The sequence below is a fragment of the Pongo abelii genome, chromosome X, assembly GCF_028885655.2.
Source record: "Pongo abelii isolate AG06213 chromosome X, NHGRI_mPonAbe1-v2.0_pri, whole genome shotgun sequence".
In the NCBI taxonomy this organism is placed as follows: Eukaryota; Metazoa; Chordata; class Mammalia; order Primates; family Hominidae; genus Pongo; species Pongo abelii.
Window position 1 is genome coordinate 19,460,864 of NC_072008.2, and position 25,440 is coordinate 19,486,303.

The window sequence follows — 25,440 nt, forward strand, 5'->3', positions numbered from 1 at the left end:
ACAGGCACAAGCCACGGTGCTGGCTGTGAATCTAGCTCTTTCACTTAGCATACTGCATTTATAATGCAGCCATGTTGTTCAATGTATCAGTAGTCCCTTTTTATGATTGAGAAGTAGTCTAGAATCTACTGGAGTCCTGGATTAACAGAAGATAACCTCAACTGTTTCCTCAAAGCTAACTAGAATATTAGCTAGATTTTAAAGTCTGTCTCATTGGAAAATGACTTACAATTCGATTTTAATTTTAACTGAAGGTGATACAATTCTTGAGTTTTCTGTTCTAGAGTTTGCCGCAGAAGATTCTGGTACTCTCTCTCTTTTTCAACTAGGTGTTCCAAAAGTCTGGTTTAAAAAAAAAAAATGCCATTATCCAGAGAGCATTCAACACCATTCAGTTTAACTCAAGCATCTGTTGTGCATACATTAGAGATGGAAAAAAAATGGAAAATGGGACAAGTCTAAGAGTCAGCCTAGAAAGGGAAGCACATGTGTTTCTTCAGGTTCTGTGACTCAGACTTCAGTCTGCAGAGGGGAACCTTCCTTGTGTTTTCCTCCCCTTGACAACAAAGGCCAGTGCTCACAGCTTGGATATATTTTTGCAATGGACTCAATGTGTGCCCCTCACCCACCCCAAGTTCATATGTTGAAATCCTAACCCACAAGATGATGGTGTTAGGAGATGGAGCTTTGAGAGGTGAGGTGAGAGGAGTGTCCTTGTGAAAGGAGACCCCAGAGGCTCCCTCATCCCTTCTACCACGTGAAGACACACCGTGAGAAGATGGCCATCTGTGAATGGGGAAGCAGGCCCTCACTGGCCACGGAATCTGCTGGCACCTCGATCTTGGACTTCGAGTCTCCAGAACTGTGAGAAACACATTTCTGTTGTTTATAAGCTGCCTGGTCTCTGGTATTTTGTTACAGTAGCCTGAATGCACTCAGGCAGTTTTGTCTCAAAAACGTATTGTGAACCAAAAGATCCCGATGTTAATCAGAACTCAGCCAGAAGGATGATGTGATTATTTAAACCTGGCTCCCTAAGTCAGATAAGGCAGCTGAAACTAGAATAGAATGGTAAGGTTCTTTCCTCCTCTCATGGGGACTAAACGAAGGGGACAGAAGCCCCTGCTTCTTTTGTTTGTTTTTTTGTTTTTGGAGACAGAGTCTCACTCTGTCCCCCAGTCTGCAGTGCAGTGGCACAATCTCAGCTCACTGCAACCTCTGCCTCCCAGGTTCAGGCAATTCTCCTGCCTCAGCCTCCCGAGTATCTGGGACTACAGGCACACGCCATCATGCATGGGTAATTTTTGTATTTTTAGTAGAGACGGGGTTATACCATATTGGCCAGGCTGGTCTCGAACTCCTGACCTCAAGTGATCCACCTGCCTCGGCCTCCCAAAGTGCTGGAATTACAGGTGTGAGCCACTGTGCCCAGCTGGAAGCCCCTGCTTGTAATGGGGCAGAGCAGGGACAGTGGGTGAGACATGCTGCTCTGCCGGTGGGGAGGATGGCTCCTGCCAACATCCACCAAGGACTTCCTACCCAGAATCCAGGACTGTGCCAAACACTGCATGAATTCAGTCAGTGAAGCCTTGTGGCACTTCTAGGAAGCACTGGTTGTTCTAAACCCCTGTTTTGAAGCTGAGGTAACTGAGACAGAGGAGTTAAGTAACACCCAGAGTCCACAGGCTGGGCTCTTCCCATAGGACCACCTCCTGAAACCCAGTCTTGCTCATGGCCTCTCTGGGATCACATAGGACTTGGCACAACTGTGCCTCAAACTTCCCCAACATGCCAGCTCAGGCGTAGCATGCCTTGGGGGAAAGGGCTGACAGATTGGAACCATGTCTAGCTTTTGTTGGGGCTCAGAAAACAGTGCCCCCAAATGGCCTCAGCAGCAGCCTCAGAAGCAAAAGTTTTCCTCTGACCTTCTCCTGCCTCCCTCTCTCAGTCCATTCTCCTAGAGGCACCATAGAATCCCTCTTCCCCAAAGCGGGGCACAGCAACCAGAACTCCTTCTCCCTAAAGTCAGCCACAAAACCTAAAAATACGACTCTAACTTTCCCTCCGCCTTTCTGTGTAAAAATTGGTTATAAAGAAATTCTTGGCTGAGTGTGGCGGCTCATGCCTGTAATCCCAGCACTTTGGGAGGCTGAGGCGGGCAGATCACCTGAGGTCGGAAGTTTGGGACCAGCCTAACATGGAGAAACCATCTCCACTAAAAATACAAAATTAGCCGGGCATGGTGGCACATGCCTGTAATCCGAGTTACTTGGGAGGCTGAGGCAGGAGAATCACTTGAACCTGGGAGCCAGAGGTTGCGGTGAGCCAAGATGGCACCACTGTACTCCAGCCTGGGCAACAAGAGCGAAACTCTGTCTCAAAAAAAAAAAAAAAATTCTTCGGGCACAGTGGCTCATGCCTATAATCCCAGCACTTTGGGAGGTCAAGGCGGGAGGATCACCTGAGGTCAGGAGTTCAAGACCAGCCTGGCCAATATGGTGAAACCCCGTCTCTACTAAAAATACAAAAATCAGGTGGGTGTGGTGGCGTGCGCCTGTAATCCCAGCTACTCAGGAGGGGAGACTGAGGCAGAAGAATCGTTCGAACCCAGGAGGCAGAGGTTGCAGTGAGCAGAGATTGCGCCACTGCACTCCAGCCTGGGCAACAGGGCCAAACTCCATCTCAAAAAAAAAAAAAAAAAGTTCTTTGACCTACTTTGTTTGACTGTAGGACATAAGACCCCCCCATTCCAGAGGGTCCTGCCCCACACCCAGGAGAAAGGAATGCTGCTCAGAGAGGCCAAGAAGGATCTAGACAGACGGGCCTTGCTGGGTTTCCCCACTCAGTCTATCAGCATTCGATCAGGACCTTTTTATCCCTGTTTCTCCACAGCTCTCCATACTTTGTTAAGCCTAAGCATAAAAATGGACAATTTCCCCTGGATCTTTAGGTCTTCATGCTGAAGTTAAATACATTTGCCTGCCTTTTCTCTAATTAATCAGCCTCATGCAGGTGATTTTCAGCAAACCTCCAGGGGCCAAGGGTCTTGGCCCCCACACTTTTATTGTTTGCTTACATACCTAGTACATGGGATTTGTTTCTTAACTGTGTGTTCCTATAATTCATTTATATGATCCATGCTGGTGAACTTGGGAATACAGAACTAAGCTTTATTGAAATTACTGAAGGCGGCTGGGCGTGGTGGCTCACACCTGTCATCCCAGAACTTTGGGAGGCCGAGGCAGGTGGATCACCTGAGGTCAGGAGTTTGAGACCAGCCTGGCCAATATGGTGTAACCCCATCTCTACAAAAAATACAAAAATTAGCTGGGTGTGGTGGTGTGCACCTGTGGTCCCAGGTACCCGGGAGGCTGAGGCAGGAGAATCGCTTGAACCCGGGAGGTGAAGGTTGCAGTGAGCCAAGAATGTGCCACTGCACTCCAGCCTGGACGATAGAGCGAGCCTCCATCTCCAAAAAAAAAAAAAGACTGAAGGTAATTACTGAAGTTGCCATGAGTGAGAAGTCACTGCAACAGTAGAGAGATGAGAACACAGGAACTCCTGGATTATTTGGTGGCAAAGCGGGGTAGGGAGAGGAGAACACTTCCGCCCCAGCACAACAGCAGAGGAAATACTGGCTCTCAGCAAATTAGAAGTCCTCTCCCAGCCCTCCTCAACTGCCTGCCTTCATCCTGGTCTCTCTAGTAGTCCTCCTTTTACGTTAGTGAAGGAGACAACTGAAGCTTGTGCCTGTATCCAGTGGGCAGGACTCTCAGGACTGTCATTCATCAGGACAGACATATCATCCTAAGAGGTGTCATCTTCCTTTGGCTCTGCCCAACTGCCACATAGCCAAGGTACTTCATACTACAGTGATATGGTTTGGCTGTGTCCCCACCCAAATCTCATCTTGAATTGTAGCTCCCATAATTCTGTTGTGGGAGGGACCCAGTGGGAGATAACTGAATCACGGGGGTGGTTTCCCCCATACTGTTCTCATGGTATTGAATAAGTCTCATGAGATCTGATGGTTTTATAAGGGAAAACCCCTTCCGCCTGGTTCTTTCATTCTCTCTTGTCTGCTGCCATGTAAGACATGCCTTTTACCTTCTGCCATGATTGTGAGGCCTCCCCAGCCACGTGGAACTGTAAGTCCATTAAACCTCTTATTCTTATAAATTGCCCAGTTTCTGGTATGTATCAGCAGCGTGAAAACGGACTAATACACACAAGGACAGGCACCTTATGCAGGAATGTACAGTTTACGTCAATGCCATTCACAGACTGGCCGCTGTCTAACTAATTCCTCATTCCACTGAGACTGGAAAATAACACAATGACTATCGACAGTGGAGAGGAATAACCTTCAAACCCATATATAATCATTTTATGAATTTGGTGATTATAAATCTTATTGGGTGACCCAGCAACCCCATTACTGGGTATATACCCAAAGGAATATAAATGGTTCTATTATAAAGATACATGCACATATATGTTCGTTGCAGCACTATTCACAATAGCAAAGACATGGAATCATCCTAAATGTCCACTGATGATAGACTAAAGAAAATGTGGTACATATACACCATGGAATACTATGCAGCCATGAAAAAGGAACGAGATCATGTCCTTTGCAGGGACATGAATGGAGCTGGAGGCCATTATCCTTAGCAAACAAATGCAAGAACAAAAAACCAAATACCACATGCCGTGGGAGCTAAATGATGAGAACATATGGACACACAGAGGGGAACAACACACACTGGGGCCTACCAGAGGGTGGAGGGCGGGAGGAGGATCAGGAAAAGCAACTAATGGATACTAGGCTTAATACCTGGGTGATGAAACAATCTGTACAACAAACCCCCATGACACAAGTTTACCTATGTAACAAGCCTGCACTTGTACTCCTGAACTTAAAAAAAAACAAAAACTTATTGGGAAAAAATATTAAAGAAATGCTAAGTATTATTACCAACTTTAATATTTGTGCTTTTTTAAAACTTTCAAAATGTTGCCACCACTACCATTTAACTAAAGCTCTGGGTCTTTTAAAAAAAGAAATGATTAGATGATCTAAGATTGAACTTGAGAGATCCCTGACAGCATATACAACCTTTCATCCAAAATATGTAGCTGGCCCCTTGTCTCCCGGTTAAAGAGTCATTAGCATTCCTCACCAATGATCACACAGCAACAAAGTGTCATTTGGAATGAGTACCAACTCATTTGCTATAACTATGGATTACTTTTTTTTTTTTTTTTCTTTTGAGATAGAGTCTCACTCTGCGCCCAGGCTGGAGTGCAGTGGCACAATCTCGGCTCACTGCAACCTCCGCCTCCTGGGTTCAAGCAATTCTTCTGCCTCAGCCTCCTGAGTAGCTGGGATTACAGGCACGTGCCACCATGCCCAGCTAATTTTTGTATTTTTAGTAGAGACAGGGTTTCACCATATTGGCCAGGCTGGTGTCAAACTCCTGACCTTATGATCCACCCACCTTGGCCTCCCAAAGTGCTGGGATTACAGGCGTGAGCCACCGTGCCCGGCCAACTATGGATTACTTTTAAAAACCAAATCACGCAGCTGATAATGTGACTTCCCAGAACAAACAGGAATAATTTTATTCATTTCACAAATATTTCTTCCCCTTTTTTTCAGATGGAGTTTCTCTCGTTGCCCAGGCTAGAGTGCAATGGCACGATCTCAGCTCACTGCAACCCCCGCCTCCCAGGTTCAATTGATTCTCCTGCCTCAGCTTCCCAAGCAGCTAAGATTACAGGCGTGCCCCACCATACCTGGCTAATTTTGTAGTTTTAGAAGAGATAGGGTTTCACCATGTTGGCCAGGCTGTCTCAAACTCTTGACCTTAAGTGATCCACTCACCTCAGCCTCTGAAAGCGTTGGGATTACAGGCGTGAGCCACCACGCCCGTCCATTTCACAAATACTAAGCACCTACTATGTGCCAGGAAGGGAACAAAACAGACCACTGCATTGGAGGAATATGATGGTGATGCCAGGGTTCCCTGGTTGGGAAGCTAGTCCACTAATGCCCATCTAGGGATCATGACAAATCACATGGAAGAAATGACAACAGGACAAACTTCCTCGGGGTCGGGATTACGGGATGTGCATCCACTGATGAAGTGCTAACCAACCCCCAAACCCCGCTACTTCTGCAGGGGCAGGCTGCTGAGCCTGCGAGACCCACACACCATGCCAGGGGCCCCGTCTTGGTGAAAAGAGAGAAAGAATTCAGAGATGCTGCTGCCTTTAGTATGAGTAATTTCTGTGTGGTCTGGGGCAAGGTACTATACCTCTCTGATTCTGACTTTTTTTTTTTTTTTTTTTTTTTTTTTTTTTTTTTTTTTTAAAGAAGGCATTCCTCTAGTCCCTCAATTGAGGCTGAGAATACGCGCCCTTGCCCAGTTCATGGATGATGAAGCTGCTTTTTCCTAAGACCTGGGTGAGATGGTCAACAATAAAGCCAATTAATCAGCATCTTGGTGGCTCAGGCGACTGTCCCAGCGCCTGCTCCCAGAGGAGGGCCCAGAAGCTCCTCACCTGTTGGTCTCCTGCCTGAGCTCACCCAGCTGGAGGCTCAGGTGCTGCTGGTGGGGCTGGGCCTCCTGGCCAGGTCCGGCGGCTGGGGGATAGCCCTCTTCTGCTTCACCCATGTCCTTATCTACCCCTTCAGTCTCACAGGTAGGCTCAAAGTGGGCTCGGAGCTCTGCAAATCACACAAGACACGACCATGGTGAGCAAACCAGGCCAGTGGGGCCTGGGGTCGCAGACACCCAGGTCAGCAAACCGGGCTGTTCGGAAGCTGGCCCGGCCCGTGCCACGCTCCATTAGGGGACTGCTGACTTTACAAATGGAGAGGAGACTGTTCCATTTCGTTCTCTGCAGCGTAAAGTTGATCACGCCAGTTTCCACAGGAAGAAATTGAGGCTTAAGGATATGAAGTGAGCCAAGGCCAGCGTTCAAAAGGTACAACCAGGCCAGGAGCAGTGGCTTACACCTGTAATCCAAGCACTTTGGGAGGCTGAGGGAGGCAGATCACTTGAGGTCAGGAGTTCGAGACCAGCCTGGCCAACATGGTGAAACCCCATCTCTACTAAAAAATATATACAAAAATTAGCCAGGGCCGGGCACAGTGGCTCACGCCTGTAATCCCAGCACTTTGGGAGACTGAGGCAGGCAGATCACAAGGTCAAGAGATCAAGACCATCCTGGCCAACATGGTGAAACCCCGTCTCTACTAAAAAAAATTAGCTGGGTGTGGTGGCACGCACCTCTAGCCCCAGCTACTCGGGAGGCTGAGGCAGGAGAATTGCTTGAACCCAGGAGATGGAGGTTGCAGTGAGGCGAGATCACGTCACTGCACTCCAGCCTGGTGACAGAGCAAGACTCCATCTTAAAAAAAAAAAAAAAAAAAAAAAAGTAGCTGGGCGTGGTGGTGTGTACCCCTGTAATCTCAGCTACTCAGAAGGCTGAGGCACAAGAATCACTTGAACCCAGGAGGTGGAGGTTGCAGTGAGCTGAGATTGCGCCACTGCACTCCAGCCTGGGTGACAGAGCGAGACTCTGTCTCAGAAAAAAAAAAAGAAAAGAAAGAAATAAGTACAGCCAGGCTGCCACCCAAGCCTGTGCTGTTTTACTACAGAAGGTGTCTGCTTCGAGTGGTAGAGGAATTAAGCACTGGGGTTTCCCAAGCGTCTCCTGCAGCCGAGCCTGGGCTACACAGTGCATTCAGGAGGTGGGGGGGCCAGAGCCAAACAGCAAGGAGCCGAAGGAAAGGGGGAAACCATGATGGCAACAGAATGGGCTGTAAAGCCTCCCTTAGCAGGAAGAAATCACCAGAGAAGGAGAATCGACTTTGGTAACATTTCAAAAAGGAAATCGACAAAAACCAAAAATTTCTCTAACTACTACGTGATGATTCAGAGAGAGGAATCTGAGCCACTGTATTGTCAATTACCCAGGAGACATTCCTGAGTGCACGATGAAGGGGATACCAGGGGACTGGAGGATCCTTCCCCTCTGGCCCCATGCTCCCTTTTAATTTAGTATTATTTATTTATGTATTTATTTATTTTTATTGAGACGGAATCTCACTCTGTTGCCCAGGCTGGAGTGCAGTGGCGTGATCTCGGCTCACTGCAACCTCCGCCACCCGGGTTCAAGCGATTTTCCTGCCTCAGCCTCCTGAGTAGCTGGGATTACAGGCAGGTGCCACCAAGCCTGGCTAATTTTTTGTATTTTTAGTAGATACGGGGTTTCAATATGTTGGCCAGGCTGGTCTTGAACTCCTGACCTCAGTTGATCTGCCCACCTCGTCCTCCCAAAGTGCTGGGATTACAGGCATGAGCCACCACGTCCGGCCCCATGCTCCCTTTTGAGATCGTGAGTTATAGTCTATGTGCAGTCACCTTCATTATGCTTCGGGGACACGTAAATACAGCACCACGAGATGCTCTCAGAACTACAGAATCAGCCCCAGAAGAGGTCTATGACAACATGTATTTAATTCCAAGGAAGTGGATAACCAAGATGGAAAAGAGAAAAGCAACAACTGTTGAATGAAGAGGATATTTCCTATCTTTTCACGGCCTAAAGCTGACCTTGACCACAAAGGGGGCGCTCACCTGGGATAAGAATGGTGACCGCGGCCTGCACCGCTCGGCGGATGATGTTGTCCATCGCGAACATCCAGTGGGGCCTAATTAAGTGGTTCCTCAAAATTTTATTTACCTAAAAAAAAACAAAATCACAAAAATCCAGATTTCCAGTGCATTGCACGGAGAATCACGGCAACCTACACTCGTCCTCTTGGGGGCCGCATGCAATCAGCCAGTTCACCCAGATGCCATTTCCTGGACTTCATTGTTTAGGAGGAGCTGCTGAAGCTTGGGATTCAGGTGTATACAGTTAAGAAGAGATGGGGGCTATGGGAGGAGATGGTAACTGAATTCCACGATCTGGTGTGTTCTCTAGGGCCAGATGGAGCACTTACGGCATCCTGAAATCCGAACAGCACCAGGTGAATCTGACTGATGGATGAGCTGTCAAAGTCCAGGTCCACCTTGAGCTTTGATATTGTGGTCGCCATCACCCGGTGCTCTGGGGAGCGGATGAAGTCCCTCAGGATCCCAATGATTTGCTTGATGTGGCCAACTGAGAGATGCAACTCTTCGGAACTCTGACAACACACACAAATCATTTTCATTGAGTCAGATGGAGAGAGCGAGAGTTCAGAACATACTGGGGGAAACAAGATGGGTCCATTTGCTAAGAAACTTGTGGAACTCCCAGGTGAGAAGGGGTCTCTGTTTGTTCCCTCCATAACCTTCCTGTCAGGGTTCTGGGCCCTTCTCCCTGGTGGGTGCACAGCTAAACCCCTCTGTGAATGGCTTCCTGTTTAACCCCTTGTAAGAGCCCCCATCAAGGCCATAGACATAGTTAGGAGCGGAGCAACGGCCTCTTCCTAAAAGGCCCTTTTCCATCTGAAATAAGGGAGGGGGGCCGGGCGTGGTGGCTCACACCTGTAATCCCAGCACTTTGGGAAGTCTAGACAGGCAGATCACCTGAGGTCAGGAGTTCAAGACCAGCCTGGCCAACAAGGCGAAACCCCATCTCTACTAAAAATACAGAAATTAGCTGGGTGTGGTGGCGGGCGCCATGTAATCCCAGCTACTCAAAAGGCTGAGGTGGGAGAATCACTTGAACCTAGGAGGCGGAGGTTGCAGTGAGCCAAGATCACACTGCTGCACTCCAGCCTGGGTGACAGAGTGAGACTGTCTAAAAAAAATAAAGATTAAAAAACAATAATAATAAATAAACTGAAATAAGGGAGAGGAATCGGTTTGCCAGTCCTGTGCCCTAGTTCAAAATCAGATATTTTCACCCATAACCACTCTCCCCCCAAGGTGGCTGTTCTCCCAGCTTCTGAGGGCAGCTCTAGCATGTCCTACAGCTGGGGATTAACTCCAGGACTCAAAACCGGATCATGAGAGGCCAGAGAAGGTGCTTCGGGCTTTCTGCTACAATCTGGCTGGTTTTCACCAGGGGGCAGCACCGCCCCACCAATGCCTGGAATCACTGCGGTATCTGCAAATTCATGTTTCGGCAGAGCTTTTTTTCTTTGTATTTTCTTTTGTTTTGTTGGGGAAGGGAAGGACGTTAGGGAAACATTTACAGTGATCACCGTAACTATGCAGATGTTCCAGGGCGGCAGGAACCAAGGTCCTGATTGGACCTGTCTGGGGACTGGGACCTGGGCAGAGGGAGCGGGAAGAGTCGGTGTCCTCCCTCGGGCAAGTACCTGGGCCACACACTCCTGCAGGTTGGAAGCCACCTGGTTCTGCTCCTCCCAGAGGATTTTGTACAGGATGGCACGGCGCTCACTGTCCTTGCGTAGCAGGAAGAGGCCCTGGTCCCTGTCCTCCGGGGACGAGGCCAAGCCCCGGTCTTCCAAGGCTGAGCTCTCGTCTGGAACACTGTGGACAAACACGTGTGACAACCTCTGTGCGTGCCGGGGCACTGTCCCCGGGAGTGTATCACGTTAGGACGCCCTGGAGAAGGGCTGAGAGGTAACTGCGATGCAGTCTCTGTGCTCAAGATGAAATTGCCGGAGGAAGGACAGACATGCAGTGTTCTGTCAACCCCCACAGCAGGGGGCAGAGCAGAAGGAGGGGGAGGCGGGCGGGGTAAAGGAGCCTCCCAGGAGATGACGAGGAGGGAGGGAGGGAAGGGGGCAAGCACAGAAGGAGAGGTGAGGGAGGGAAGGTGAGGGGGATAGGGGAAGGAGGGAGAGAGAGGAAGGAAAAGGAGGACAGGAGGACAGGAGGACAGGAGGAGGAGGGGCCCAGGAGGAGGAGGGGGCCGGAAGAAGAAGGGACAGAGGGGGCAAGGGTGAGGGGGAGAGGGAAGGGGAAGAGGAGAGAGGGGAAGTGTCGAAGGAGAGGGGAGAGAAGGGAAGAGGAGAGGTGGGGGAGGGCACATGTGGGGAATGAAAGGACAGGGAGGGAGGGGAAGGGACAGCAAGTGAACGAAGCGCCCTCCTTGCCAGGATGGGGCGGCCCAGCCGCCCTACTGCCCTGCAAAAGGGAAGCAAAACCCCTCAGTGGCCATCTGGTTGGGACCAGGGAGGTGCCCTGTGGCAGAGGACTACCAGCACCCCTTTCGGGCCCACAGCGGAGGGACAGGATACGGGTGTACCTGAGGAGGTGGCGAAGGTGGTGCCTGGGCGCCCGGGTCCTCTCAAAGAGTGCATCAGGCTGGGCATCGGAGTCTGGGGAGACGGAGCCGTGCTCGCTGCTGCTGGTGGCCATGGGCTCCCCCTGTGTGGGCAGGGCCAGGACGACACCGCGGGGACCTTCTGTAAGAGGACAGCCAGACACCGAATGGGGAGACTCAGAGAGGGACGGGGTGGGGCTGAGTCCTTGGCAGCCCCTCAAGCCCAGGTGAACCGCCCAGGCACCCAGGATCCTGTAGAAATGTGGGTCGGGCGGGGGACGGGCCACAGATGCTGTATTTCTACTCAGATGCATGCAGTTGGGGGTCCCTCATGGAGCAAGTTGCTGAGCCACTCACTCTGTGGCAGCTTCTGACCCTGATCGGTACCAGGGAAAAGAGGACAAACTGCTTCCTTTTCAGGGGCCACTCTTACATCATTGCCGGTTAGGACTTACTGCCCCAGAAGGTGTCACTGGCCTTCGGTGGCCTGCAGGACAGCCACCTCAGGCAAACCTCCCTGACACATCCTTTAATCAAGATCAGGGTTGGCACACGATGACAAGCCAGGCTCCAAAACTGAAGCCCCAGGCTCTGCACATGGGGAAGACGCAGAACCCCAGCTGGGGTACCTCTTGCCTCCCCACTCTCTTCCCAATCCCAAAGGAACAACTTCCAGCAGACGGCAGCCCAGTCACCCAGAGACTCCCTGGGCCTGTCAGGAGATCGAGGTGCATGTATTAGTTGGATTTTGACAACCTCCAAACCTACTACACAGGCCCCGTCACTCTTCACAAAAATGGGAATGACATGAGCAGCCCAGGGCTCTGGATAGCCAGAACTCTCCCTCCTGAGCAGCAGAGAAGCCCAGCGCCCAGCATTCGTGTGGCCAGGGTGCTGCCCCAGCTGTCCAGGGAGGCCTCACCTGAGGGCTTGAAGGCAATTCGGTTCTTCTTGCCCTTGTTCACCTGCCTTAAGAAACCCTCTCTCAGTAGCTCAGCGGTGGTGGCACGTTTGTGGGGGTCAGGCTCGAAACAGGATAAAATGAAGGCTCGGGCTTCAGCTGAAAGGGCTTCTGGAATCTCAGGGTGGATCTTAAACATGCCCACCTGCATTTAAGGGAGAGGTAACCAATGTGTCAGTGAGGCCTTGGGTGAATTCGGGTATCCACGTCTCAGTCCAAAGCTCCTGTACACCTGACATCCCAGGACAGGCATAACCCATGCCCCTTTGCAACGTCATGTTCTTGTTCCTCCCACCCCGAGGTTGAGTCCATTTCCCCCTCCCTGGCATCTTGTGACTTGACTTTGACCAACAGATAGTGACAGAAGTGACATGGTGAGAGTTTCGGGGCCTGGGCCTTAAGAGGTCTTGTGGCTCCGCTAGTCACTCTTAAAGCCCCGAGACCACCATGCAGAGAGGAAGCCCAGGAGGTACGACCCCGTGGAGAGGATGCCCCAGCCATCCCAGCTGGAATTGCCATGAGGGAGGGGCCTCTCAGGCTACCCTGCTCCACCAAATCACCACTTGGCTGCAACCACGTTGAGTGAGCCCAGGCAAAACCAACAGAAGAGCCAACAGTCAGCTCAAAGAGGCATGAGAAAAAGTCATCGTTTTAAGCTTCTGAAATTTTGGGGTGGTTTGGTACATAGCAACAGAGAACTGAGATGGGACTTGGGCCACAGCCCAGGGCGGCATGTCCTCTAAGGATACTCAAAGGCATCTGTTACCTGTTCCCTGACGCACAGGGTCCCCAAGAGATGCCTTTAACACCTCTCAATCCCTCTGCATCCACAGCCCAGAATCCTAGCCTCCAGCTCAAAACCACAAGCAGACAAAACCTTGAGGCTGCCAATGTATAGACAGGTAACTAATGGCTCTCTGTCCCTGTGACCTGTAGGGAAGCAAGAGTTGGTTCTGAGCTGTCACATCTCGCTGTGGCACGGACATGCTTCCATGACATGTTGCATAGCCCCCTCCTTCATAACTGTTCCCAGTAGGATGGCCCTCTCATCTTTTTAGGAGTTGTCACCTTCAGTTTCACAGTCCACCCTGTGTCTTTTCCAAGCCCACCCAACAATCCAGGCGTGGAAGCTGTTCTGTCCTCCAGACCCATGCCCATTCCCAGCTCCTCAGAGCTCCTGGGGGCTGGCTCAGCCTCCACAAGCCCCGCCGAGTGAGCTCAGGGTGCTGCAGAGTGTAGAGGGCCGGGCCTCCCGACTTCCTGTCCCCAAGGCCCTTGACCTGGCAGCCACGGCCATGTGCTGTTTCCAACACACTGCTCCTCCTGGCCAGGCTGCCCAGCTCAGGAGTTACGGATTCGAAGAACACTAAATGCTGGGTGAAATCCCACCCACCGCCAGGTCTGCAATGCAGGGCGCCTCACAGGTGGCTCCTCTCACCTGAGCAGTAGGGAGGTTAAGTTGGCACTGCTCACAGGCACTAGGGGTACAAAGACCAACATTCAGGCAAGAACATGAAGAGGAAAGGGTGGCCTCTCCCCTGGCTCTCTGAAAACAGCAAATGTGGGCAGCATGCTGACACCCGGCCGGGATGTCCTCTTTAAGGGTGCTTTGCTGTGACCCAAAAGCTCCTCGTATTGGTCTCCTAGGGCCACTGTAACAAAACACCACAAACTGGGTGGCTGAAACAACAGGCGCTTATTGTCTCACAGTCCTGGAGGCTGGAAGTCCAAGATCCAAGCGTTGGCAGGGCCAGGGACTCCTGAAACATGCAGGGAATCCCCCCCTTTGCCTCTTCTAGCTTCTCGTGGTCTGCGGGTGGTCTCTGGCGCTCCTTGGCTCCTAGATGCACCACCCCCCCTCCCCGCCTCCCCGAGGCATTCCCCTGGGAATCGTACTTTGTCTTCTGAGCATGTGTGTCCAAATCTCCACCCCCACCCCCCAACTTTTTGAGACAGGGTCTCACTTGGTCACCCAGGCTGGAATACAGTAGCATGATCGTAGCTCACTGCAGCCTCCAACTCCTGGGCCCAAGGGATCCTCCCGCCTCAGGTTCCTGAGTAGCTGGGACCACAGGTGTGCGCCAACACATGGGCTAATGTTTTGATGTTTTGTAGACATGGGGTCTTGCTATGTTGCCCCGGGGGATCTTGAACTCCTAGCCTCAAGTGATCCTTCTGCGTCAGCCTCCCAAAGTGCTGGGATTATAGGGGTGAGCCAATGCACCTGGCTCAAATATCCCCCCTTTTTAAAAGACACCAGGCTGGTCCGAGTACAGTGGTGTTTGCAGCTAGTTGATGACAACCAGTTACAGATTTCTTTGTTCCTTCCCCACTCCCACTGTTTCACTTGACTAGTTAAAAAAAATACAAAGATTTTAAAAAGACAAAAAAAGTACAAAGACACCAGTCATACTGGATTAGGGCCCACATTCCAGACCCCATTTTCATTTGATTTTCTTTGTAAAGACCCTATTTCCAAAGAAGGTCACATTCTGAGGTACTGGGGGTTAGGACTTCCATATATCATTTTTGGGTGACACAGTTAAATCTGTAACAGTCCCTTCAGGGGAAAGAGAGTTTCCTTTGTTTCAGACACTGCCCAGAAGTTTCTTGAAAGTTTTCTAAAGGATCGAAGGATCCAAGAAATAACACAGGGGCCATTACTTATTTAATAATAACTTTCTCATTGGCAATGAAAAGTGACTTCATATGCCATCCAAAAAAAGTCAATACATTTTCAAACCCTTCATACAGGCGGGGCACGGTGGCTCTCGCCTGTTATCCCAGCACTTTGGGACACGGAGGCAGGTGGATCACTGGAGTTTGAGACCAGCCTGGCCAACATGGTGAAAGCCCATCTCTACTAAAAATACAAAATAGCCAGGCATGGTGGCCCATGCCTATAATCCCAGCTACTTGGGAAGCTGAGGCAGGAGAATCGCTGGAACCCGGGAGGCAGAGGCTGCAGTGAGCCAAGATCGTGCCACTGTATTCCAGTCTGGGCGACAGAGGGAGACTCTGTCCAAAAAAAAAAAAAAAGACTTTGTACAGTGAATTAGCTAAACAAAAACAAGGGGAGGCAGGGAGCCAGGCACGCCCTGCGGAGGAATCGAGCCAGTCACAGCCTTCAGCTCTCTCCCTGGTTTCCCGGAAGTCAGCAGCAGGTCAGAAAGCAGCCAGCCGTGGCTCTCAGGTCGGCCTCATGTTTTTCTCGTCACCAGCTGCTGTTTATTCCAACGCTGCCACGGAAGCTGCAGGTTAGATCTACAACGGCCCCAACAGGGTCCACCGCACACGGTCAAAGTGCTGAAGAAGGTCATCGCTGTCTTCCAGCCCAGGAGCTGAGGGTCCTCTTGGGATTGCAGGTGTCAGAAGACTCTTGTCGACTTGAGGTCTTGGCCTTGGCTCTGAACCCAAGCAGCTGATAGGAGGGTGAGAAGCTCCGAGACCCTTCTGCAGGGGCCTCGCCAGGCTGAAGAGAGCAGCCAAGGCACCCAAGCAGGCAGCACTTGGGACCCATTGAACGTACTGCCCTCACCTCAACCGGCAGAAACCTGCACTCACACCTCCAAGTGCCTTCTGCCCAAGAGGCAAGCAGAGAGCCTGGCACAGACACAGGCCATGAAGGCACCGTGTTTGGCAGAGAAGCCAGGGAAGACGCCTCTGGAATCGCGTTCTATCAGGGCCGTGCCCACACACTGCGGCCTCATCATCCATAAGCAATGGCCATTTGGCCTTTTGTGACCCTGCTGTCTCAAGGCAGTGCCCCATGGAAGGTCAGTGCTGGTAACGGCATCCTAGGGCTAGAGCCCTGCATTAGTCTGTTCTCATGCTGCTATGAAGAAATACCTGAGACTGGGTACTTTATAAAGAGGTTTAATTGATTCACAGTTCCACGTGGCTGGGGAGGCCTCAGGACATTTACATCCATGGCAGAAGGCTCCTCTTCACAGGGCAGCAAGAGAGAGAATGAGAACCAGCAAAGGGGGAAGCCCCTTATAAAACCATCAGATCTCGTGAGAACTCACTATCACAAGAACCGGATAGGGGAAATCACCCCCATGATTCAATTATCCCACCAGGTCCCTCCCACAACACGTGGGGATTATGGGAACTACAATTCAAGATGAGATTTGGGTGGGGACATGGCCAAACCACATCAAGCCCCTTACATGTTTCTAAGCATACATGAGGCCAGAAGCTGCACACCCGACCTTAGGTACACAGGAGTGTCCTGGCATCAGCTTCCCATAAGGTCACAAGGAAGGACATCCCTTTCCACAATCTTGGCTGCTCGGCGGTAAAACCCCCACCCACAATGCTCAATCTGCACTATGTTGGCCCCAGCACATGGGCTGCCCTTCCTGTTAGCTCGGGGAGGGTTGTTGGAATGATAAGGGATATATTTACCTGATAGCCCAACTCCCACCTCTCCAGAAGCCAGTCAGAAACCTGTCCCCCAAAGGCACAGATCCCACATGGCCTTTGAGCCTTACCCACTGTAAGAGCAAACATGAAGGGAAACTAAGGGGCTGGATTCTTCCTGTTGAAAATAAGGGGAAAGGGCCCTCCCCCACCCCACCCAGCTTTCTTAGAGCCTTGACTTGAGAGAACTTATAACTTTAAGGTTATTTTTCTGTCTCCGAGATATACGTGAATCTTTTAAACAGCTAAATAAGACTCTTGCCAGAAATGTCTTTTGCAAGGACCTGGAAGCCATCTCTTTGAAATGTAATCATCAAAGAAGATAGGGCCTCTATCTCCTAGTTTCCTTTTTCTTTTTTTTTTTTTAAACTTGTCATCTTTTATTAATTTTTTCATAACTCTGCTCTCCCCAGAAATAGGAAGGTAGGTTTCTAACTTTGATGGTGGCTTCACTCCAAAACTACCCACTGTCTTAAAGATATGAGAAGTTTAGTGTTTTTCCTTTTTTTTTTTTTTTTTTTTTTTGAGGTAGTGTCTTGCTGTCACCCAGGCTGGACTGCAGTGGTGCAATCTCGGCTCACTGCAACCTCTGCCTCCCGGGTTCAAGCGAATCTCCTGTTTCAGTCTCCCGAGTAGCTGGGATTACAGGCATGCGCCACCACATCCAGCTGATTTTTGTATTTTGTATTAGAGACGGGGTTTTGCCATATTGCCCAGGCTGGTGTCTAACTCCTGACCTCAGGTGATCCACCCATCTTGGCCTCCCAAATTGCTGGGATTACAGGCGTGAGCCACCACGCCCGGCCTATATTTTCCTTTGGATGAAGCCAAACAGTGAACACCAATGGTCCCCCCAATCACCAGGTGAATCTAAGATGAGCTCCTTGTGACAAATGGCACCACCAAGTTGTCTTACTTGAGGACTAGTTACAGTTTCTCTTGAGAACACAGATGTCACGGGTTGTGTCTGCTTGGCTCTATGAAACGGTGAGACTGCTTTCCGTCTTTGCAGTCTCAGTGGATTGCCTGTGATGCATCTCGCATTCCGGTTTAATGCTTATCCAATAATAAACCTGTTTCCTTCTCTCCTACCTTTGTGGAGAGGTTTTCTGGATTGGGAGGAGACTTTGTTTTTAATTCTACTTCCCAACCACGCCCAACCTCAATCACGAAGCATGACTTACTTTGAACATGGCTGCCTGCGGCTCACCGAGCTCATGGAACGGAGGCTTGCTGGTGGCCATCTCAATGATGGTGCAGCCCAGGGACCAGATATCAGCTGGGGCACCATACCCGCGAGGCCCTTGGTCAATTATCTCAGGTGCCATGTACTGCAGGGTGCCTATTTGGAAAACAAACAAACAGACTGTGGGTACCATATTGCTCAGAAACTAAGTGGCCTGTAGTCCCAGCTACTCGGGAGGCTGAGGCAGGAGGATCATCTGAGCCCAGGTGTTGGAGACCAGCCTGGACAATATAGCAAGACCTTGTCTCAAAAACAAAAAACAAAAAACCCACCACTAACTGTGAAATGAATGGCTTCACGAATGGCAGATGGAGTCTTGTCCCATGCATAAATAATATGGTTGCTTTTTTTTTTTTTTTTTTTTTTTTTTTTGAGACAGAGTCTCACTCTGTCGCCCAGACTGGAGTGCAGTGGCGTGATCTCGGCTTACCGCAAACTCCGCCTCCCGGGTTCAAGCGATTCTCATGCCACAGCCACCCAAGTAGTTGGGATTAGAGGCACACACCACCATGCCCGGCTAATTTTTGTATTTTTAGTAGAGACGAGGTTTTAGCATGTTGGCCAGGCTGGTCTCTCTGGCCTCAGGTGATGTGCCTGCCTCAGCTTCCCAAAGTGCTGGGATTATAGGCATGAGCCACTGCTCCCGGCCTGATTGCATATTTCTTCGACCAGAGACATGCAACATGCCTTCCTTTAATAGTAACCACGTGGAGAGAGGACTGCCTGGCCCCACAAAGGACAAATAGTGCAATTCAGTCAGCACATATTAGTACATGCCAAATACAGGGAAGCCAGAACGTGAGAAACACAGCCTGATGGTAGGGAGCTGCCTAGTGGAGGAGACAGACAGAATGCTGGCAGCAGTGGCAGTAATGGCAAAATGTGGTAGGTGCTAGGACAGAGAAATACACAGAAGGCTACAAGAACATTAATAAAATAGGGTTTGACTCTCTGCCTGGTTCGGGTCAGGGAAAACTACGGCTGTGTCCATTTGGGCCTCTGAGGAGTAAAATGCCAAGACGAGATGAGACATATGAGAGATTTATTGGGGAGAAGGTCTCTGAAGGACAAAGCGGGAGAGAGCAGGGTGGGTGGGGCCGGCTGTGGACCACACGGCAGGTCCAACAGCTGGGAGCGGAGGGGAAGGCAGAATCAGGAAGAATCTGTGATGGGAGAACAGCCCAGAGAGGGCTTCAGCCAGGCCGCTGGGGAGTCTGCAGCCCAAAGTCATCCACTGGAAGAGTCCCACCTGGGTTCTAGCACCCCTGCCAGGCTCAGGCCTTGGTGGGGAGCAGCCTGGGTAAAGTGTAACTTTGCTGGGTTGGTAGCCGGGGCTGTCAGGGAAGCAGGGTCCTGCTGTGAAGGCTGGAGAGCTGGACAAAGGGGATCATGGGTGTGAAATAGATAGCGGGTCCAGGGAACAAGCAATGTCTGACACAGGGCAGGGTGTGGGAATAATTAAGGAGGCAATGGCAAGGGCACAGGCCCAGTGGCAAGCAGGGTGGGCCCAGGGCTCTGGCTTTGGACGTGTTCCTGTGGGTCACGAGCTACCAGAGGTGTGCCACAGGGAAGGTGGTGATCAGCTGTGGCGGTGGGAATCTGAAAGGTTGTTGAGGGGAGACAGCACACGGGGAGGTCAGTCAAGGGCTCTGCGAATAACATCCTTCGTTTTCCTTGAAACTCAGCCTGTGCAAAGGAGACATGTGTGAAAGTGACAGCAGCTACTGGGGGCTGGCAAAGAAGTTTAGAAAAAGACAGTAAAGTCAGAGATGACCTTGGCCACGCATGAATAGAACACTGAAACCCAGAGAAATTCAAAGGCCTATCTCAGGATTACACAACCAAAGGTTTAATCAATGAAAGCAGGGCCAGGCACAGTGGCTAACGCCTGTAATCCCAGCACTTTGGGAGGCCAAGGTGGGCAGATCACCTGAGGTCAGAAGTTCGAGACCAGCCTGGCCAGCATGGCGAAACCCCGTCTCCACTAAAAATATAAAAATGCAAAAATTAGCCAGACATGGTGGTGGGTGCCTGTAATCTCAGCTACTCAGGAGGCTGAGGCAGGAGAATCCCTTGAACCTGGTTCGCAGTGAGCTGAGATCACATCACTGCACTCCAGCCTTGGCGAGAGAGCGAGACTCCGTCTCCAAAAAAAAAAAAAAAAGCAAAGGGCACACTGGCTATAAAGAAAGTTTGGAGAAGCTACCTCCTATGTCCCCCTCTGGAAGATCCTATGTCTTATTAGCATTCTTCCCATGCCCATTTTAAATACTCTAGGGGTAGCTGTAACGGATGGAATGTCCTGCGATGATGGCAACGTTCTATTCTATGTGGTTAAATATGGTAGTCACTAGCCTCATATATTTGACTGTTGGGCCCTTGAAATGTAGCTAGTGAGACTGAAGAAATGCATTTTTAAGTTTTAATTGTATTCAATTACAAGTGATTTAAATATAAATTTAAATATGAATTGGGTTGTATCAGTGAGCACAACAGATCGATGCACAAATGATGGCTTTGGTCTCCAGAGCTGATGCCCTGGCGTGGAAGTGTTCAGTGAGTTGCAGAGTTGGGCAACATGGCAGCGCATTACACTTGATGCCCTGTTAGGAAATCCCAGAGCCCCAAGAAGGGAACGTCCGGTGACACAATATCCCCTATGGGCTGTTGCTGCTGTAACAGAGGGAGAGGTCTTGGCAGGGAATGTGCCTTCTAACGAATCCCTAATTGAGGAAGGATCCAACACTGTGCTGCTTATGAAGCTACCCTCTCTCAGCTCTGCTCTGTGATGCTGAGTCTGGGACTCTGCTTCGCCTGCAGCTCCCCATTAGGCTCTGCAACCAGGTGGCGCTAAAGAGAGACCCTGGAAGGATGCGGGAGGGAGTGGAGACCTGCTGTGTGCTTGCTGTGGCCCTAAGCTTCACGTTGGACCCTCAGTTGGCCCCAGTCTCCAGCTGTGTGTCACCCCGTACTTCCAGAACCAGCCTTATCTTGCCCCTCAGAGGTACCTGCTCCAGCCTGGTGACACTCCCTCCCAACAAGTTCTAATCTCACCCTCCCATTTGACCCCCAAGCCCCAGGGGTATAGGCTTCCTGATACCTCAGGGCCTCCTTTCCTGCCTTTTTGGTTTTTGGTAACCAGCAAACAGTTATTTCTATTAAATTCTCTCCGTGGAAATAACTGGGGTTATTTTTGTTTTTCTGCCTGGACCCTGACTAATATAATCACTAAATTTATTTCTTCAAAGAGCAAGAGAATACATTTATACATGTATCCAGCAGTAGAAAGAAACGCTAAACCAAACATTAATGGCTAATTGGCTCTGGTCAAATAACTGTCCATCCTGGTACAATTATTTCATAATTGAAGCCTATTTAGTCTGCTTAATTCTAAATTTGGAGATTTTGCACAGCAAAGGAAACAATCAGCAAAGTGAAGAGACAACCCACAGAATGGGAGAAAATATTTGCAAAATATCCCTCTGCCAGGGGATTAGTCACCAGAATATATAAGGAGCTCACACAACTCTATAGGAAAACATCTAATAATTAGATTTTTTAAAATGGGCAAAACATCTGAATAGACATTTCTCAAAAGACATTATTTGTAAATGGCCAACAGGCATATGAAAGGGTGCTCAACATCCCTAATCATCAGAAAAATGCAAATCAAAACCACAATGAGACAGCATCTCACTGCAGTTAAAATGGCTGATATCCAAAAGACAGGCAATAACAAATGTGGGCGAGGATGTGGAGAAAAGGGAACCCTCATACACTGTTGGTGGGATTGTAAATTAGTACAACCACTATGGAGAACAGTTTGGAGGTTCCTCAAAAAACTAAAAATAGAGTTATCATAGGATCCGGCAATCCCATTCCTAGGTATATACCCTAAAGAAAGGAAATCAGTATATCAAAGAGATATCTGCACCCCCATGTTTGTTGCAGCACTGTTCACAATAGCCAAGATTTGGAGGCAACCTAAGTGTCCATCAACAGATGAATGGATAAAGAAAATGTGGTACTTATACACAATGGAGTACCATTCAGCCATTAAAAGAATGAGATCCTGTCATCTGCAACAACATGGATGGAACTGGAGATCATTATATAAAGCGAAATAAGTCAGGCATAGAAAGAGCAACATTGCATGCTCTCACTTATTTGTGAGAGCTAAAAATCAAAACAATTGAACTCAGGGACATGGAGAGTAGAAGGATGGTTACCAGAGGCTGGGAAGGGCAGTGGGGACTAGGGGAAGGTGGGGATGGTTAGTGGGTACAAGAAAAATAGAAAGAATGAATAAGATCTAGTATTTGATAGCACAACAGGGTGACCATAGTCAATACATTTTGGCTGGGCACGGTGGCTCATGCCTGCAATCCCAGCACTTTGTGAGGCCGAGGTGGGTGGATCACTTGAGCCCAGGAGTTTGAGACCAGCCTGGGCAATATAGCGAGACCCCATCTCTACTAAAAAAGTACAAAAAATTAGTCAGGGTTGGTGGTGTGCACATGTAGTCTCAGCTACTTGGAAGGCTGAGGTGAGAGGATCACCTGAGCCCATGAAGTTGGGGCTGCAGTGAACTCAGATCACGCCACTGCCCTCCAGCCTGGGCGGATGGGAGTGAGACCTTGTCTCAGAAAAAAAAAAAAAAAAAAAAACAAAAAAAAAACAAAACTGTACATTTAAAAAAAACTGAAAAGAGCATAACTGGATTGTTTGTAACACAAAGGATAAATGCCTGAGGTAATAAATACCTTATTTACCCTGATGTGATTATTACACATTGTATGCCTGTATCAAAATAGTCTATATACCCCATAAATATATATACCTGCTATATACCCACAAAAGTTAGAAATAAATAAATTTGCTGATTTTTTAAAATATGGAGCCATGGTGAACAGCACTCTTTCTAAAGGCAAGGATTTAATAATGACATTCATATTAGTTATTTATTGCTGTTTAAGAAATGATCCCCCAAATCTATCAACTCAAACAACAAATAGTTAGGTCTTACAGCATTTCTAAGGGTTGAAATCCAGCAGCAACTAGCTAGCTGGGTGGACCTGGCTCAGGGTCTCCCAGGAAGTTGCAGTCCAGATGTCAGCTGGGGCTACATTCATCTGAAGGCTGGACTGTGGCTGGAGGATCAGTTTCCAAGCTCACTAAGGATAAAGCTAGTGGGGGGCTTCAGTTTTTCAGTACATAGGATCCTCCACAGGACTGGCTTGAGACATGGCTTCCCTCAGAGAGAGTGATCCAAGAGAAAGAGGAATGGCACACTGCCTTTTATGACCTAGTCTCCAGGTCACACACCATCACTCCCACTTCTTCCTATTCATTAGAAGCAAGTCGCTAAGTCCAGTCCACATTCAACGGGAGGGAACTACGCAAGGGTCTGACTATCAGGAGGTAGGGATCATTGGGGCTCATTTTGGAGGCTGCCTGCCACAAATTTGACTCCTGGTGAGTCCTTGATGGCTTACCAATTGTCTCCACGTAGCCTTGTCCATCTGACTCAAACGACTCTGGAAGGGTGGGCAGAGGAAGCACTATCTACCGTTATTCCTACTTTACACAGGAGGCAACTGAGGTTCAGAGAGGCTAAAGGATTCGCTTAGGCTAGAACCCATATCTTCTACCTTCAAGTTCAGAACTACACACCATGACATCACTCATCCATATGCTACATCAAGAAGAAGCGCTGCTGGGGAAAAAAGCTGCCTGAGTAAGAGCAGCACATGTAAGGATTTCCAAAGCCATATTGGAGCATCTTTCCATGTAACTGGAAGGTACAGGGCACTAATGGAAAACCGGGTGCTCCATTTTATTCACTACTGTATTCACAGGGTAACCATCCACTCTCAGTACAGCCAACAGAGAGAGATGGATGCACACAACTATTTCAAATATTCAAGGGAACACTCCCTGGCAGGATGCATGTCGGGTGTGTACATCAGCTAACCCAAAGGCTGGATTCTGTCAAGAAAACCAAGTGAAGATGGCATTGTGGGGCATCTGACTCACGCACAAATCCTGGAAAATCAGGTTTCCTTAAATCTGGCTCTCATAGGCCAGGCACAGTGGCTCACACCTGAATCCCAGCACTTTGGGAGGCCGAAGCAGGTGGATGGCTTGAGGTCAGGAGTTCGAGACCAGCCTGGCCAACGTGGTGAAACCCTGTCTCTACTAAAAATACAAAAATTAGCTGGGCACAGTGCCGTGCGCCTGTGCTCCCAGCTACTTGGGAGGCTGAGGCAGGAGAATCGTTTGAACCCGGGTGGTGGAGGTTGTACTGAGCCATGAACGCGCCACTGCACTCCAGCCTGGGCGACAGAATGAGACTCCATTTCAAAAAAAAAAAAAATCTGGCTCTCTTGGGGCCCCATATGCTCCCTAAACTATATTTCCTCCAAGGTATGCCCTACCACACTGGTCACAGGTCACAGCCCACTACGGCTCTTAGGTACCTACACGAGTGCAGTGGTGCAGAGTTCAGAACAAGGTGACCAAGAGACCCACAGGCACTGACTCAGCCCCCCTAGGGCACAAAATCCACTGGGGACTCCTGGAGAATTGTCCAATAGGATTTTCAGATTACCAGCAAAGACGACACACGGCAGAAGACACGAGTTTATAACTGAGGCCCAGGGACCTTCTAATCTGATCAAGGGGCTGAGAGAGTTGACAGAGTAGTTTAGGGGGGTGGTGCTGAGACAGCTGCTTTAGAGAGAGCTATGCTGGGCTGCCTACCCTCTTCCCAAGTTACAGGATTTGGGGCAGGACTGTCCCCAAAAGTGCGTGGGCCCAGGGCAACTCAAGCCACTCAATACCAACTTATGATCATCACATCTTCCACAGGCCCTTGGAGATACCATTAGAGCCCAAATTTCAAGATTTCATATTAATCAAGTACAGAAAAGAAAAGTAAGGTACGATTTTCCCGTAGTCCAGGGGACTACCCTAGTTGACCTGACCAAGGGATGAGCCTGGTGGGAAGGGGGCACCACTTGTTCCTAACCCAAAGCCTTTGAAGGGGGCTTCACTGAGCCGACTCAGCTCCATGTGTATGTGTTCCTGTAGGTAAACTACACAGTGGACTGGCTCCCAAGGGAGCAAAGGTAACTTCCAGCAGCAGACAGGGGGCTGTAAGGTCTGGGGATACTGCCACACCCTCTCAACAGTGGGCTGAAGCTGCATGAACTCCGGACACGAGATGGGGGACCCTATTACAGAAATACTGGCTTAGGGTTTATCTTTTATTTTTATTATTTATTTGATTGACTGATTGACAGGGTCTCATTCTGTCGCCCAGGCTGGAGTGCAGTGGCACAATTATGACTCACTGCAGCCTCATTCTCCTGGGCTCAAGTGATTCTCTCACCTCAGCCTCCCGAGTAGCTGAGACTACAAGTGCGCACCACCACACCCGGCTAATTTTTATATTTTTGGTAGATAGGGGGCCTCACTATGCTGGCCAGGCTGGTCTCAAACTCCTGGGCTCAAGCAATCCTCCCACCTCAGCCTCCCGGAGAGCTGGGATTACAGGCATGAACCA

The 25,440-nt window shown here is 49.6% G+C and overlaps 1 protein-coding gene across 3 annotated transcripts in view; it reads right to left on the reverse strand.

Moving 5' to 3' along the window:
• The window catches only part of MAP3K15 (mitogen-activated protein kinase kinase kinase 15), a 155,630-nt gene that overhangs the window by 2,007 nt on the left and 128,183 nt on the right, over positions 1-25,440 (reverse strand). For 2 of the 3 annotated variants that reach the window (XM_054544390.2, XM_054544389.2), the window contains 9 exons: positions 17,812-17,969; positions 12,164-12,347; positions 11,224-11,383; positions 10,328-10,502; positions 9,020-9,205; positions 8,652-8,757; positions 6,568-6,733; positions 770-862; positions 230-342 (listed from right to left, as the gene is read on the reverse strand). In XM_054544390.2, the coding sequence (XP_054400365.1) occupies positions 230-342; positions 770-862; positions 6,568-6,733; positions 8,652-8,757; positions 9,020-9,205; positions 10,328-10,502; positions 11,224-11,383; positions 12,164-12,347; positions 17,812-17,969 (1,341 nt within the window). The remainder of the gene's footprint in view (positions 1-229; positions 343-769; positions 863-6,567; positions 6,734-8,651; positions 8,758-9,019; positions 9,206-10,327; positions 10,503-11,223; positions 11,384-12,163; positions 12,348-17,811; positions 17,970-25,440) is intronic. The other variant, XM_054544388.2, reaches the window with a different exon arrangement.